The sequence below is a fragment of the Astatotilapia calliptera genome, chromosome 18 (assembly GCF_900246225.1).
Source record: "Astatotilapia calliptera chromosome 18, fAstCal1.2, whole genome shotgun sequence".
Lineage (NCBI taxonomy): Eukaryota > Metazoa > Chordata > Actinopteri > Cichliformes > Cichlidae > Astatotilapia > Astatotilapia calliptera.
In genome coordinates, this window is record NC_039319.1 from 35,681,568 (window position 1) to 35,699,567 (window position 18,000).

The following is an 18,000-nucleotide window of genomic DNA, read 5'->3' on the forward strand; positions in this document are numbered from 1 at the left end:
TGATTTGTGTGTAATCTTTGAGGACTCAAAAACGCGTGCTTCAGTCCACGCACAAATACGAAGCAATTTAACCACATGTATAACAATTTTACAAATGCGTATATCCAAACCTGTTGTGTGACGGCTGTGTGCGGACAGGGATAGGACCCAAGATGCAGACTCCAGAGACAAACTTAAACCAAAACAGCTTTAATGCTGAACGCAAACATAACATAACTGGAAAAAACTCAAAATAAACTAACACCGGTGGACTGGCAAAACACACAGCAAAATAAACGGTAGATCGCGACACAGACACAGAGAAACACAGAGCTAAAATACACAGAAGGAGCAATCAGGGAATGGGTAACAGGAGGGAAACACAGCTGGGGCAAATCAGGCCTAACGAGACAAGGGGAAGCAAAACCAGACACATTAACATCAGACATGGACTTTCAAAGTAAAACAGGAAACCCATAACACAGACTGAACAAAAGACACAGACTCACATGCAGGCACTACAACAGAGGGAACAGAGAGGTGGGACCAGGGCAGACACAGATTGGATGTGGGGATCAGAGATGGGCAGTAACGCGTTACTTGTAACACGTTACTGTAATCCGATTACTTTTTTCAAGTAACGAGTAAAGTAAGGGATTACTATTGCAAAAACGGTAATTAGATTACCATTACTTTCCCGTAGGAACGCTGCGTTACTGCGTTACTAAAACCGTGATTTTTTTGCGAGAATGTCTCATGACAGTGACGTTAGCAAGTGCGACGTTTGTGACAACAGCTGTGTGCAGATCAACAATAGATCATATATCGAGTGCAGAGAGAGTATGAGCGTGCAGCGTTTAAAGCGTGGAAGTACTGGCCTTACTTTGAGTTTGATTCCATAAAAAGTGACAAAAACATTAGCGTCCGTTGTGCGTGGGAAGAAAACTTCTTTTTACAGCGAAAAAAAACCCTAAACTTCCAAGCAAGCACCGAGTGCGCTATGACGTAATGGGAAACTCACAGAGAAACTCACGGATTCTTCCACTGACCGCTGCGGCACACCTGCACCAGGATAAACCTCCGCCTACCCTACTCCTGCTTTACAGGTGAAAATAGAGCAAAAGGACCGCTAGTCTTTGATTTTATTTATTTTCTGCTGTGTTTTACTTGCATCTATTTGAAAGACTGAGTGTAAACACAAAAAATATTTTATTTTATGTGCTGGAATGTGCAGAAAATGGGTTTAAATGTTAAACTAATTTCTTCCAGTCAGAGAATGTTGCATATAATTACATTTTTGCTTGATGCAGATTAAAACTAATAAAACAAGTTTTAAAAAGAGACTTTTCCATTTGATTACATTTTGTATGATGGATTATGTAGAAAAAGTAGAATTGGACTGAAAGATCTATCGCTTTATCACCTATTCAAGTTGTAAATCGTGTTTTTAAAAAGTAACTAAGTAATTAATTACTTTTGAAAATAAGTAATCAGTAAAGTAACGGGATTACTTTTTTGGGGAAGTAATCAGTAATTAGTTACTGATTACTTTTTTCAAGTAACTTGACCAACACTGGTGGGGATACAGCAGACAGGGGAGACAGCAACTATGGAACACAGACAGAAAACCAGGGCCCTATTTCAGGAAGCCGGTTTAGAAAACTCAGAGTGAAAAACGATACTCAGGGTTGAGTAACCCCGAACTGTCCAACTCGGAATATTCGGTTTCAGAAAGGCTGATAACAAGTAGTTCAATCAACGCGGAGTTGCTTTATCCCCAAATTAAGCGCGCGCACGAGGATACATAAAGCCCTGATTAGTGGAGCACAGATTAAGCGAGTCACCATGGAGACGGAGGGAAAGAAGGCGCGGTCAATGTATTTTACAGCGCTTGAGGCCGAAATTCTGATGGCAGCATATGCCGATAACATGCAAATTTTGCAGAAAAAAGGTAACACAGCCTCAGCTGCCAAAGAAAGGGAGCATGCATGGCAAAACATAGCCGACAGAGTCAATGCGTGAGTGTTAATTTAAACATTGATCTAGGGATTTCCACCCATTTAACACGTTATTTTATTATATTTTATTTTTTATTTTATACATTTTATTTTGTGACGTGATGTGAGCGCAGGTGCAACCCAACAGGCCCCAAACGTTCCTGGCAGCAAGTAAAAATGAAATATAAAAATATAGTCCAAACAGGTAAGGTGTAATTGTATTATGAGCCATAGTGCTTGGTCTGTTTGTCCTATGTAAATCAATTGCAGTTAGAGGCTACATTAATTTTCTTTCTGTAAGCACTTATTGAAATTATCTGAGCACATTACAAGTAAATATTTGCTTACTCTGTATGCTCAAATGTGACCCGTTATGGCCACTAGAAAAAAAGCGGAGGCCCGAAAAACAGGTGGGGGTCCTCCACCACCACCACTCACAGAGCCTGGCCACTTGGCTTCCACATTTGTGATAATGTTGGCAGCATCACATATGATCTTCACAGTGCAGAGAACACAAATTAGCATCCATTACTATAATGAAATAATTTGTTAGTTTGAAATGCTACAGGGAACTATGTACCTGTGCATTAATGCTGTGGAAAGACTTCCTGTTCACATAGTCTCCTTCATTTCCTGAAGGAGCAATGATTGGAATGTGAGTGCCATCTGTACAGCCAATCACGCCTGGGAACCGTGAAAATAAATGTAACATTTAAGTAGTAGTTCAAGTATCACCACATCATGAATTAAGTTTTGTTCATCCTGCTACCTCCAATTTTGTGGAATCCCTCTTTGATAAATCTTGTGGGTCTGTGACCGGGGAACACCACAAACGAGTACAGGAGACGTTTCAGTGCAACTGTAACATTCCTGACTGCCCGACAGACGGTAGCCTTGGAAACGTGCTCAGCGTCATCAATATTATACAGAAAGCTCCCGTTTGCAAAAAACCGAAGTGCAATACAAATAATATGTACAGAACTGAGAGAATGTCCACGATTTTATATATTTTATTTTATTTTTACTCTATTTAATTTGAAAAATGTGTATACACACACACATACGTAGAAAAACATTTAGTATACACATCCAGAAATGCATATACTATTATATATTGTACATATATTTATTAGTTTCAGATTAGCCATTCTTGTATTTTGCTTGTTTACGTTATTGTATTTTGCACAACTCTGTTGCTTGTGAAGCTCACACACAAGAATTTCACTCACATGTACTGTACCAATGTACCTGCACATGTGATGTGACAATAAAAGTGATTTGATTTGATTTGATGTGTCACATGAGCAATATTAGGCCTGGGGATGTTATTCAAATAAATTATAGATTGTGCTGAAAAACGGTAACGTTCACACAGAAAATCATCAGGAAATGATAAAATGTCCAAATGCGCTCTAATCACTCTCTCCCGGCGGAGAGCTCTGCAGAGAATTTGGGCTTCAACATCTACTGGCTCTTCAAGGAAGGGGCACGCCATGTCTGACACTTCCTACAGTCAGGTTTCCGACACAGAGGCGGAGAACGTCAGGGTTAGTTGAAGTAAACCTGCTAGGGGGCAGGTTAGCTTCACGGAGTGTGTCGTCATAGTAACTCACTCAGGATTAATCTAAACTCGCTTTGTGAAACCGAAAACCCAGAGTTTTCGTTAACTCAGGGTATACTTACTCAGAGTTTGCACTAAACCGGCTTCCTGAAATAGGGCCCAGAACACTAAAACTCTAACCAAACCCCACCCAGAGAACCTAAACTAAGAATGATCCTAAAACCCATAAAGCAAAGCTAGAATATAATGAAATAACAAAATCAAAGAACCAAAAACACAAAACACTGGGTCAACGACCCAGGGACCCTAACAAAACCTAAATAAATTGTGCATAAATAATCACTATTTATTAAGCTCAGCTCCACGAATTGGATAATCTTCTCGTTCAAAAACCTTTCTGTGCGTAGAAATGTCTAAAACGTCACGTAACATCTCTCTCGCTGGTTTACAGAACCTTACATGTATGTGCTTCACCTCATACACACAGATAGCATGGTGGGCTTTTGAGACAAATTTCTCACTGTCAACTTCCCTGAGCTGCTTTCATGTCCCATTGCAAAGCTTGGACATCTGGACTTTGTCTCTATTCCTGCATTCTTTTATTTTTATAGTTATTGGTTTTCTTTTAATAAAGCAGGCGTTAATTTTTCTAAATGAACAGAACAGCTCACTTCACTTCTGTATGCTGACAAACTAAGTAAGACTGCTCCTGCTTGTTACTCCTTTGTTGTGATTTAATTTGATGTTGTGTAGCCATGCAGAGACAGTTTGCATATATTAGAATATTAAGTTCCGTGATGTCATCAAAACAGTTTTAAAAAGGGACCTTTCAAAGTTCCAACTACATACAAAATCAAATAGTTAAAAGTGAGTTTAGTCCAGGGAGTACAATTTTGAACCAGTTTCCGATATGTCGTCAAAATCTTGGCCGACCTTTGCTACGCCACGTGCTGTGGGTGTAAGTAAATATCTAGGTGAGTGAAGTCTCCTTTACCTGTCAATTCATCTTAAATTACAGGCTTTTACTTCAGGTGCTTTGATTCAGCAGTAACAATTTTTTTTACAAACTGCAGAACGCCAGGATAGAGGACAGGACGTCAGATGGGCGAATCAAGAGCTCCAAAAGAAGAGATGGTTCCACAGAGAGACTGGAAAAAGCTTCCAAAACAAGAAAGGACAGCAAAAGTCCAACCCCAGGCCCCAGCCATGTTTTCTTTGAGAAGTGTAAGTGAGACATTCACAGAGATTATTTTTTGTTTTATAGTTTCTGATCATCTGTAGGCCTGTGTGGAGTTCAGAGGTCTAATTGATTTTTGTTTATGCAGCTGCTTTCAGAAAGAAGAGCAGCAAACAAAAGAGCAGCGATGGAACAAAAGAACCACGCAATAAAAAGAGGAGGACATCAAGCTCACAGGAGGAGATTAATAAATAATAAATCACAAGATTTACACATACAAATCTTTTTTACGCACATACAAATCTTTTTTACGCACACACAAATCTTTTTTACACATACAAATCTTTTTTACGCACACACAAATCTTTTTTACACATACAAATCTTTTTTACGCACACACAAATCTTTTTTACACATACAAATCTTTTTTACACACACACAAATTCTTTTTACACATACAAATCTTTTTTACAAGTACAAAATATTTATGACCACATTTTGAGCCCATAGACTTCTGCTAAATGGGTCAAACTGGACAGAAAGTATACAAACACATAATATCCTTATGGAATATGATGTAACACTATAGATCAACTTACCTCAGAATATATAAAGCATATAAACAATTACAGCAAAATGATGCAACAAACACAGCAGAACTACTAATCCAAAATACTCAAAGCTTCATAGAACTGAAACAAACATTTGTTTTTAGGTCCATTCTGCTGCTGATACATTTTCTGAATAGTAAACTTTTTAAAGGCTTTCATAGTGTGTAACTTGAAGGCCCTGAGTACTTTCTCCCACACTGAAAACACTGGAATGATAACATTATTTGAACATTACCTAATAAGACTGATTCAGGACAGACAATTAGTGATTCTAAACTTTTCTAGCAGTCCTTCAAAAACAGGGAACAGTCTGTCTATACTCTGCATCTGTCAGCTGCTGCTGGCTCTTCCTCATCCTCTTCCTCACACACTGCTGAGTTTGTCCTGGTGGATCATCAGGGGTGCAAAGCCTCACAGATGATGTGCAGCAGTGGGGCCCTCAGTCTGTCCTCACTCTGGACACTTGCAGTTGTCACACATGGAAATCAAATGTGTGATAAGCTGCAGGATTCAAACACAAGTGTAACTTATAAATACATGTTCATACTTTTATTCCACAATCAGAGAGAAAGAAACAGAGAGAGAGTGCAGGACAGACAGACAGGTGGCAGTCTCAGGTGTATACACTGCTACAAACAGGAGGATTTAGGTCGTGTCCAAATTCATGGGCTGCATCCTCCTGAGGACCCGGCCTTCGCGGTCTACGTGGGCCGGGTCCTCAGAAGGTCGGGTAGGCCAGAAGTAAACTGCCGCGAAATTGGACGGTCTAGCCTTCAGATTAGCGTCACCGCTGTCTCGGTGGAGTTTAATAAACTCAGCCGTCTGTTCCTTGCTATCTAAAATATAACAGGACACTGGCGTAAATTCTCGACTGTCTCATACTTCTGTTTAATCAGTTTTCTGTTTGACGTTTAGTCAGCTGTGTAAAAACCAAGGAGGAACCCACCCGGGGGATTAATAAAGTTTTATTTTATCTAATCGAATCTAATAACTTTAATCTCAGCCAAACCGATTTACTCACGAACAAACAAAACACTGAAAAAAGCCCAACAATAACATTTTTAGGTTGTCTAAGTGAGTTATATATTACGTTTAACCCGAGCAGCGAAAGTCCGCGGTGATCTGAAAATGATGTGCCCGGAGTTGTGCTGTTCTCGGCCGCATCAGTAACCCTCGAGCTCCCAGCTAGCTATCGAGCTGGTGGGTAGCAGACGTCTCCGAAAACGTCGAAGCACTTTTGCAAATATGTGATATCTTGATAAACCGAGCAGATATTTGATGTTTACACAGCTACTTTCTCGCCTGAAAATATGTTAAAAGTTTATTTTGTGACCCAGAAAGATTACCGGTAGTATGAGTAATTTTAAAACTTAGTAGCGGCCGCCATTGTTGGAAACTGGAGTTTGGCTGGGCCGCGCTATGAATTCTAGGATATGGTAGGCCACGAAGGACACACCCGACCCATCCTTCAAATTCGGGGAAAAGGAGGACGCATTTGTTGGCTGCATTCGGAGGAGTCTATGAATTTGGACAGCCTTCGGCGCGTCGCTGTGACGTAATCGGTCTACAAATGCGGCCTCAGGAGGATGCAGCCCATGAGTTTGGACATGACCTTAGTGTTTGTGTTATTACGAGTGCTAAACAAGAAGAGTTCCCAGATGGTACAATGGACACATGTGTGACTCCTGTGATTAAAGCATCTTTCTTTCAGCTTAACGAGTGAACCGTCAGCTCGTTCAAAGACACGTTAAAGTCCGTTTGGCTCGACACCACCGAACAGAGGCAGCAATATAACATAGCTAACATTAACAGTGCAGTGAATCCTGCTTGTGCCATCATATTCAGGACTGCAAACCGAGCAGCATCACTGACTTTCAGCTTGTTGTGTTTGTGGATATATGACTGACTTTAAATATGCATAAAATCATCACATTCTCTGTAAGATTAAGGTCAACTATGTATGTATTTGACCAAGTGGTCGGCGGGGTTAGATAAAAGGAAATAATAAAAGGACAACGCCACCCTGGGGGAATTTCACCCGCAGGAAATATATTTAAGAAAAATGGATAAAAGGAGGCCGCACAGATTCAAGGATGCACACTAAGGCAGGTTGGCTCCAATATTAAAACAGTTTTATTTATAGTAAAAATAAATAAAATATTAAAAACCAAGATGTAGCGTCATTGTTGACAGTGTCATAAAGTGAAAATAAAACAACCATGGACTTACCAGCAGCCGTGGAACCAAAAGAAAATCACACAAAAATAATCACTGCAGCCCACCCGGTGCTGTACAAAAGAAAGTGTGAAAACGACCCACCACCTGAGGTCCCAGGGCCACTGGCACGTCCTCTGTTCACTGAAATAAAACACAGAAAAATATGTTAAAAGAATAAAAGGACACTGAGCGTCAGGCTCGCTACAGATCATAAAAAACTAAAACACACTTTAATAACTTTAATAAAAGAAATCACACACACGCAGGAAGGCTTATACCCCACGGGTCAAACTACCACTCGTGCTGGTAGTAATTATTCTCAATCGCAAGCCGGTCTGGCTCCCCACCGGCTGAGACCGGCAACCAAGGCGATTTAAAGTCCCAGCACGACACTCGGGCAGAGGGTCGCTTCAGCCCGATCACAGAAACGTGGGTACGAGCAACAGTCCAGAATAACCAGGCGAACCAGAAAAAGTTATGCCTACTTAATAAAAACAAGACAAGACAAGACAGCAGCTAGGCAGGCGTCTCGACTCTTTGCTTAAAAATCAGGCGGTTGGTCCCTGAGAAGGTGCGGCAGCAATCAAACCCTACAAACAAAAAAAAAGGCAAAGATAACCTTAATCGTCTCTAATTTACAAATACTAGCAGCTATGATATAAGCGGCTTACCCCAAGACTGGAGGCGCTGTACTGTACAGTGGACGCAACTCACGCGTCTCTCCACCACAGCTGGAGTAAAGAAAAGAGAAACAGCCGCGCTGTAGCAGGCCGCAGAATTATGACTACTAGTTACCGACTTTTGAGAGAAATCAGAGGTCGAAAGGAGGCCTACCTGTAGCAGTCACACAATCCGATCGTATCGGTAAATTAACCAATAGGCCAGCATTTACTGCTGTATTGCACCAGAAACTCGGGAGGAATGATCCAACAAAAAAACCGGCTTCCCTTTATACAGGTAAACACCACCCTGTAATCAATATGCAGGTGGGTTCCTAATTAACCCAATCACATGATACAAGGAGCGAGTGCAGCGGAAAGAGAGCGAGGGTGGTAGAGCGAGCGAGAGAGAGAAAAAGAAGGGCGAGTAGCCCATCCGGCTACATATATATTTAGAGGCTTTAAAACCAAGTTAACGCTGAAAATACAAACATCACAAATGTCACACAACTTTGCTGACATGTGGCCAACAGCAATGTTTTAATGTCCTTTGTTGTTAAACATTCGCACATAAATAAGTGACATAATATTCAGTACTTACTTTTGACAGTTCACTCTTTGGCCGCTGCCTTCTGCCGTATTTTGCGGCAAAATTATCCACACCCACCGCCGCGCTATGAATTGTGGGATATATGGGACCATGAAGCGCGCACCGGACCACGCTTGATAGTTGGGGAAATCGACGGCGCATTTGGAGTATGCATTTGAAGTACACTTCGAATTGGGACAGTTGTCGTCGCGTGGCGGAGAGGTAAAATGCGTACTTCAAGCGTGCAGACCCTGAATTGGGACACAGCCAGCGTGTGTGGCGTCGTGTGGGTGAGCGGTTTGCTGATGTCAACGTTGTGGATCGAGTGGCCAATGGTGGCGGTGGGGTTCTGGTATGGGCAGGCGTATGCTATGGACAACAAACACAGGTGCATTTTATTGATGGCATTTTGAATGCACAGAGGTACTGTGACAAGATCCTGAGGCCCATTGTTGTGCCATTTATCCACAACCATAAACCTTATGTTGCAGCATGATAACGCACGGCCCCATATTGCAAGGATCTGTACACAATTCCTGGAAGCTGAAAACATCGCAGTTCTCACATGGCCCGCATACTCACCAGACGTGTCACCCATTGAGCATGTTCTGGGATGCTCTGGATTGGCGTATACGACAGCGTGTTCTAGTTCCTGCCAATATTCAGCAGCTTCGTACGGCTATTGAAGAGGAGTGGACCAACATTCCACAGGCCACGATCAGCAACCTGATCAACTCTATGTGATGGAGGTGTTGCCCTGCGTGAGGCAAATGGTGGCCACACCAGATACTGACTGGTTTTCTGCCCCTCCACCCCCATAAAGCAAAACTGTGCACATTTTAGAGTGGCTTTTTATTGTGGGCAGTCTAAGGCACACCTGTACATTATTCATGCTGTCTAATCAGCCCCTTGATATACCACGCCTGTGAGGTGGGATGCATTATCTTGGTAAAGGAAAGTGTTCACTAACACAGATTTATAAAGATTTGAAAACAATATTTGAGAATCATGGGTCTTTTGTGTATATAGAACAATTTTCAGATGTTTGAGTTCAGCTCATGAAAAATGGGAGCAAAAACAAAAGTGTTGAGTGTATATTTTTGTTCAGTGTAATAATGAAAAATGTACAACTTGAAATGTCTGCATAACTCTGACACCTAAAAAAAATATGTAAAATAAAATGTAAAATAATGTAATGTAAAATATAAAGTATATTAAAAAAGATATATATATATATATATATATATATATATATATATATATATATATATATATATATATATTAATTACTTTTTTTTTTTTTTTTTTAATTTCAGGGTGTTGGAAAAGCAGATGATGTATGTAAAGTCCTTGAGAAAAACATGAGGGAACAACTTAATACAGTGAAAACAGCAGTTGAAGAAGCAACCAAGGACTTTGAACAGTGTCTCGCAGAAGGGATTAAAAATTTCATAACCTCTGAAAAAAAACTGAAGACCTTTTTGGATCGTGTATGTATCTTAATCATAATTAAATCAAAGCAGCAGATTTTGCATTCTTTATGAGCATGCGTTTAAAAATGTTTTCCTGATTTGTTTTAGGAAGATTTGTGTTTCAGCACACTACAGGCTGTAGTTAAGAGGGACGGCATCCACACAACAAAACGCGGGGAACAAATAGACCTCAACATGATGTTGGCTTCATGCCTGACTGACAGCATTGATAAAAAGTTCAGAGAGACCTTCCCGTAAGAATAAACAGAATAAATAATAAAGTGTTATCATATTAAGTGTTTTTCTCTCTCTCTTTCTCTCTCTCTCATATACATCATACACATTATTCACTTGTCAATGCTGCCATCAACACTATTATTCTGAAACACATTTTTCAGAAATGACATTAAATGTGGATCATTCAAAGGAGTCATAAGCAGGTTTTCACTTGGCACCAATTCACTGATTCAAAAATACAATGATGTCGAACTACAGCTGATATTTCTTCAGACACAGGTACACTGTCTAATTGTAAATTCTCCTGTTTATGATTCCATTACCATCAAGATTAATATTTACACAAAAAAATAGAATGTGTAAATATTAATATGTTCTGCTCTAATTAACTTTTGGAGAAAAAAATAGAATCATCTCTATTACCCTGATCTCTTGTTTTGTTTTTTTTAAATACATTTTTACCAATGTTTCCTATTTCTAAGGAGGACAAAATGAAGGCTCAAATGGAGAAATTCATCCTGAAGCAGAAGAATAAAATCTACACCAGTCTAACAGAGACAGTTAAGGAAAACATGACAAAATGTTACATTGGTAAGTTGACACATTTGCATTTATTGTGAATGTAGGCATTCATCGCAATTATGCATAAAAAGTTTTGGGTTCTTTTTTGTTGCAAAACCTTGTGTCTTCTTGTAGAAGCAAAAAAAATTGAGAAAACTGGAGCAGTGAACAACATGAGGGAGACTATTGAGAGACATGTGCACTCAAATAAGAACATGTTTGAGCGGGCGAAAAATACCATGTTGGAGAAGCTGAATGCCTTGATGGTTTGTTATATTTTATATTTAAACATATTTATATTTGAACACAATTTAAACCATACTGTTGCACATCAATTTTCCTTTGTCCAATATTTACACAATGCCTTTTTCTGTTTGAGTGGATATTATAAGAAATGTGTGTTTCCTTGAGTACTTTCCTCAGTCCTAGCAACCTCTAACGCATCTTAAGTTGTGTTTTTTAAATGTATTTCTCACTGGTTCTTTGATAAGTGATTAAAAGTTTGGTACTATCTTAGCAATACATCCTAGAGACGCTGCAGAAAACGATGATGGAATCAATTGAACTCTCACTTAAGACTCTCACTTAAGACTGATAACTGCTCACTTCCAGGTAAACATTACAAAAAGAAGGTAGAAGAACACTTCTCCAACTCCAACCCCCGACGCATGTGGCAAGGACTCCAGACCATCACAGACTACAGGACCACCAAACCCTCCCCCGCATCCTCTGATGTCTCCTTCCTCAACGAGCTCAACAACTTTTATGCTCGTTTTGAGCGAGGGAACCCCACAATCACAACCAAAGCAGACATGACGCCAGACCACCAACCTATGACTCTCTCCCCCACCGATGTAGGAGCGGTGCTGAGCAGGATCAATGTCCACAAGGCTGCAGGCCCTGATGGCATCCCCGGGCGTGTTCTCAGAGCGTGTTCTGGGGAGCTTGCAGGAGTGCTCACAGACATATTCAATCTGTCCTTGGCCCACGCTGTGGTACCGGCCTGCTTCAAATCCACCTCCATCGTCCCGATACCCAAAAACTCCAACCCATCTTGCCTCAATGATTACCGCCCAGTAGCACTCACCCCCATCATCACTAAGTGCTTAGAGCGACTGGTCCTAGCACACTTCAAATCCTGTCTCCCCCCCACCCTGGACCCCCACCAATTCGCATACCGCCGGAACAGGAGCACAGAGGATGCAGTCTCCATCGCAATGCACTCTGTCCTCTCACACCTGGACAACAACAACACCTACGCCAGAATGCTGTTTATAGACTTCAGTTCAGCATTCAATACAATCCACCCCTCACAACTCATCAGGAAACTGACAGACCTGGGTATCAGTTCCCTCATCTGCAAATGGTTACTGGACTTCCTGACCAACCGCCCCCAACATGTCCGGCTGGATAACCGCTGCTCATCTACCATCACAATGAACACCGGTGTACCACAAGGCTGTGTGATGAGCCCTTTCCTCTACTCCCTCTTCACCCACGACTGCAGACCTGCTGATGATTCCAACACCATCATTAAGTTTGCAGATGACACCACGGTGATTGGCCTCATCAGTGACAACGATGAGGCCGCCTACAGGGAGGAGGTGGATCGTCTGGCTGAGTGGTGCGACAGAAACAACCTGCTGCTTAACACTGAGAAGACCAAGGAGCTCATCGTGGACTACAGGAGGAATGCTGACCCACATCCACCCATCCACATTAAGGGGACGGCTGTGGAGCGTGTGAGCAGCTTCAAGTTCCTGGGAGTCCACATCTCCGAGGATCTCACCTGGACGACCAACTGCTCCAAGCTGGTCAAGAAGGCTCACCAGCGCCTCTTCTTCTTGAGGACTCTGAGGAAGAACCACCTGTCCTCAGACATCCTGGTGAACTTCTATCGCTGCACCATCGAGAGCATCCTGACCAACTGTATAACAGTCTGGTACGGGAACTGCTCTGCCTCGGACCGGAAGGCGTTGCAGAGGGTCGTGAAAACTGCCCAGCGCATCGCCGGAGCACCACTTCCTGCCATAAAAGACATCTACAGGAAGCGGTGTCTGAAAAGGGCTGGGAAAATCATCAAAGACCCCAGTCACCCATCACATGGACTCTTCACCCTCCTGCCCTCTGGGAGGCGCCACAGGAGCCTCCGGACTAAGACCACCAGGTACCGGAACAGCTTCTTCCCCACAGCTGTCAGACTCCTGAACTCTGCCTCCTGACATCTGACCCACGTTAAACTCATGGACTGAACATACACACACCCACAATGGACAACTGTACCCTCAAACACAATAATAACATGGACTGAACCACCACTCACAACCACTAGCACTTTATATAGCCTCTGTAGAAACTATCTACACCCTCACTTATCTTAACTGCACTACTGTATAGCTCTGTGTAAATAATCATTCTGTACATTCGATAATCTTTAATCCTACAACTGTTTACAACTTGCATAGTTCCCATTTCTGTATAGCTGTATATCCCAGATTCTGTAAAGTTATTTATTTCATATTCTGTATAGTTTTTCATATTTATATCCTGTTCATATCCTGTACATAGCTTGTACTCACTACAGCCTGTACATACTTATAGTTATAGAATATTCACAACATACTTCATACCGTGTACATTATAACATACCATAATAGACCCATTTCTGTAATATACTCACATATCTATATTATTGCTAATATATATTGTAATATATCTATATCACTAAAGCACTTCTGGATGGATGCAAACTGCATTTCGTTGCCCTGTACCTGTGCATGTGCAATGACAATAAAGTTGAATTCTATTCTATTCTATTCTATTTCTAAAGACAATAGAAATAACAAGCTCATCACTGGACCCACTTCAGTTTGCCTACCAGCCTGGCATTGGAGCGGATGATGCCGTCATTCACCTCCTACATCGTTCCCTCGCTCACCTGGAAACCGCTGGAAGCACTGTGAGAATCATGTTCTTTGATTTCTCCAGTGCCTTCAACACTATTCTTCCCTCGGTTCTGAAGGACAAGCTGGAGAACTCTGGAGTGGACCATCACCTCACTACCTGGATTTTGGACTACCTCACCGACCGACCACAGTATGTGAGGACTCAGGGCTGTGTGTCGGACAGGGTCGTCTGCAGTACGGGGGCCCCACAGGGAACGGTTCTGGCTCCGTTCCTCTTCACCATCTACACTGCAGACTTCTCCCACAATTCCACCCAGTGCTTCCTGCAGAAGTTCTCTGATGACTCTGCAATAGTCGGCCTCATCACTGATGGGGACGACAAGGAGTACAGAGGACTGACTCAAGACTTTGTGGACTGGTGCCAGCTGAACTACCTCCAGATCAACGCCAGTAAAACCAAGGAGCTGGTGGTAGACTTCCGCAGGCACAAGCATTCTCCACTGCAACCACTGAACATCCAGGGTATGGACATTGAGGCTGTGGACAGCTACAGGTACCTTGGTGTTCATCTGAACAACAGACTGGAATGGACTCATAACTCAGACGCCCTCTACAGGAAAGGGCAGAGCAGGTTGTACCTGCTGCGGAGACTCGGGTCGTTTGGGGTGGAGGGCCCACTCCTGAAGACCTTCTATGACTCTGTGGTGGCTTCTGCTATCTTTTATGGTGTGGTCTGCTGGGGCGGCAGCATCTCTGCTGGGGACAGGAAGAGACTGAACAGGGTGATCCGAAGGGCCAGCTCTGTTCTAGGATGCCCTCTGGACCCAGTGGAGGTGGTGAGTGACAGGAGAATGGCGGCTAAGCTGTCATCCCTGTTGGACAACGTCTCCCACCCCATGGAGCAGACTGTGACAGCACTGAGCAGCTCCTTCAGTGGGAGACTGCGGCACCCACGGTGTGGGACGGAGAGATTTCGCAGGTCTTTCCTCCCCACTGCTGTCAGACTCCACAACAAAGACTTTAACTGAACAAACACACACATCCATACATATGCAATAACACTAAGTGCAATAATCCTTTCTGGCATCGTTGTATTTTTACTCAGTTGTATATAGCATTCGTATTCTATTTTTATCTTATTGTATATTTTTATTCTATTTTATTCTACTGTATATAGTATATTATTTTATTTTATTCTATTCTGTACAGCTGTGTACTGTATTTATTCTTATTGTATTCTAATTTTTGCGTCATAACTTTTGCACTGTCCACTTCCTGCTGTGACAAAACAAATTTCCCACGTGTGGGACTAATAAAGGTTATCTTATCTTATCTTATCTTAATAAATACAACTTCAACTTCACCAAAATCTGAATATCTTATTTTTAATATTTTTGACTTTTTTTGTTTGCTTGTTTTAGCTTTTTCAGCAGAGCTTTCACTGGTGAAGGAAAATTATGACAAACTTAAAAATAGCCCAGTCATCAGATGAAGAAATGTCACTAACTGAGGGAATATCAAAAGGTCATATTTTGACTAGGAACTGATTCCACAATGTTACTAAGGAGATTCTCAATTTCAATATTGTATTTGTGTTTTAAACATACAAATTTCAATACATATTTTAAGCAAATATGATTTCCATTCATGTTCCATGTTATGTTAAGATTTTTAAGTATCTTTTCTATAGTTTTTAATTTTTTCAAGCACATGTTTTGTTTTCAATTTTATTTTTAAGTGTTTTTTACTATTATTATTATTATTATTGTACCAACAACAGTTTCTTTTCAAAATGTGTCCTACATTCGTTCTACTTAAACACACTTAATGCAGTTCTGAAATCATGTCTTTGGTAACATCATTACCAAAGACATTATATTGTTGTGTTGATGCATTTTCTTTTTAATCTTGCAGCTTTTTGCAATTTTTTTTACTTTTGTCAGTAATAAGCAGAGATTTGTAGAGACTGTTTTCAAAAGTGTGTGAAAGAGTGAGGCAAGTTGGTTACTGTCAGTGGTAGCAGTGAAATTGTCCTTCAGTTAAAAGCAAATAAAAATGTATGTTCTCAGAAGAAGTTTAGTTAAAAAAAAATAAAAGCATGTAACCACAGAGAAGATGCAGTGATGTGGTGGAGGACATGCAGAGGGTGTGACTGAAGAGAATCCCAAGAATAGAGTAAAATGAGGCAGATCTGCTGTGGCGATCCCTAAACAGAAGCAGCTGAAAGAAGACGATAGTTTCACATGTATCTTCCTTTTCAACAATTGCTCTTTATTTATCTATGTTGTTTCAATTCTCTTCCAAAAGTCAGTAAGGTTTTAGAGTAAGTGTCCAAGTAGAACAGTTATAACAGTTTTGGCAAGTTTCTTTTAATATTTTTTATTCATTGGTCACAGAGCTGAGACATACTCCACAATAATGGTCTTGAATTAAAAGTTTTTAAGGACAAATATTTGCTTATTGTACGATGATGGTTCATATCAATGACCACATGAGAAATGTTGCAAAATAGAAGAAACTGTTAAACTATGACGAAAATTACATCATTCAGCTATTTGCAACATTTTTTTATTTGTTTTTAGTTCAATCTGCTCTAAATCTAAAGGTGTGCATGTATTTGATATTGTATACTGTTCAATAAAACATTAGTAAAGGTGCAAATTGTGAGAGGGTAACTTTTGTTAGATTTCAAAACAGAACTGATCCAGGCCTTTTAGTGTTTTGGGTGTGGACTGTTTTCCCTGCTTCGTTTGATTCTTGTACTTGTTTTCATGTCTGAAGAGGAAGACAGAAGCAGAGGTTAATCATGTGTACGAGAAACAATTTGCTTAATGCAAATTTTCCTGTACCTTTGGGAAGTTTTGCATTAAGTAGATTTGTGTATGATAACAAAATGGAAATGGAAAAGTGGCAGGATTTGATCTTTAGTTCAGTTTCATTTTCTTTTAATCAGAAACTGAAAGTCACTCAGTCTTGTTGTCATTTCATTAAGAACATGACACCTTTTTGCCCTCAGCAGATTTTCTTATCTATGGCGTTATTTTTGTGCCACTGTTCTGAGCGTAGTAAAAAAAAATTTGCAGGCACAAGTGTTGCATTTTGAGGAGAAATTTATTTTGAGCAAAGAAAAGCTAATTTTGAGTGAACAAAATTCACTGTTGCGTGCAAAAAAATTATTTCGGTGTTTGCTATTATCCACACACACACACAATAGCAGCCCCTTCTGCTCAGTTTTTGCATTTACGCTTGCTCGCAATGTGTTGCTCGTGTTCTCAACATTTCTGCCCGTGTGCGTTCAACTCTTTCTGTACACCGTTATATTTGTGCCAGAAAACCAGCCAATCTCAAACTTGGATGCAAAAAAATCTGATTGGCTGTTTTGGTCTCCAATCAGCTCGAAATGACGAGATGCAATATCCCAGAATGCATTTCCTCCAAAACTCAAATGAGGCAGTGGCAGAGGAACGCAGAGTGGCGGAGTTTGAAATATTACTCTCTCTGGATCACAAAATAAACTTTTAAGATATTTTAAGGCTAGAATGTTGCTGTGTAAACTTCAAATATCTGCTCGATTTATCAAGACATTATATATTTGCAAAAGTGCTTTTTCAGACCATCTCTGAATCGAGGAGGGGGCCTCTTCCGCCATCTTACAATGCTGTGATTGCAGCCATTCCCCAACTCTAAATATTAAATTAAATAATTGTTAAAGCCACAGATAACTTTTGATGATTATACTGCTGTAATAAAATCTGTTTCTTGGCAATAATTTTTATAAGCTGTCTTGACAATTTAGCAATTATTAAAGCTCACTGGTGGTTTCATTGTTTATTTTGCTTCCTGTTGGAGTCACACATCTGGATTTCCCAGCACAATGTGATGTAGTTTTTATATTATTTTGTTTTCTTGCTTCCTAATCTGTACTGATTCTAAAAGAATGCGTGTAGTTGATATTGTATACTGTTTAATAAATCTTGAGTGAAAGCAAATATTTATTTTAGTCATAAGATGGAAACATATTTATTATAACCTAG

At 40.6% G+C, this 18,000-nt stretch overlaps 1 protein-coding gene across 1 annotated transcript in view; it reads left to right on the forward strand.

The window, feature by feature from the left end:
• LOC113009888 (nuclear GTPase SLIP-GC-like) overlaps positions 1-11,649 on the forward strand; it is a 51,345-nt gene extending 39,696 nt beyond the window's left edge. The window contains exons 9-14 of the mRNA XM_026148458.1: positions 10,107-10,280; positions 10,371-10,516; positions 10,661-10,778; positions 10,982-11,090; positions 11,196-11,326; positions 11,578-11,649. Coding sequence (XP_026004243.1) covers positions 10,107-10,280; positions 10,371-10,516; positions 10,661-10,778; positions 10,982-11,090; positions 11,196-11,326; positions 11,578-11,649 — 750 coding nt within the window. The remainder of the gene's footprint in view (positions 1-10,106; positions 10,281-10,370; positions 10,517-10,660; positions 10,779-10,981; positions 11,091-11,195; positions 11,327-11,577) is intronic.
• The last annotated feature ends 6,351 nt before the right edge of the window (positions 11,650-18,000 follow it).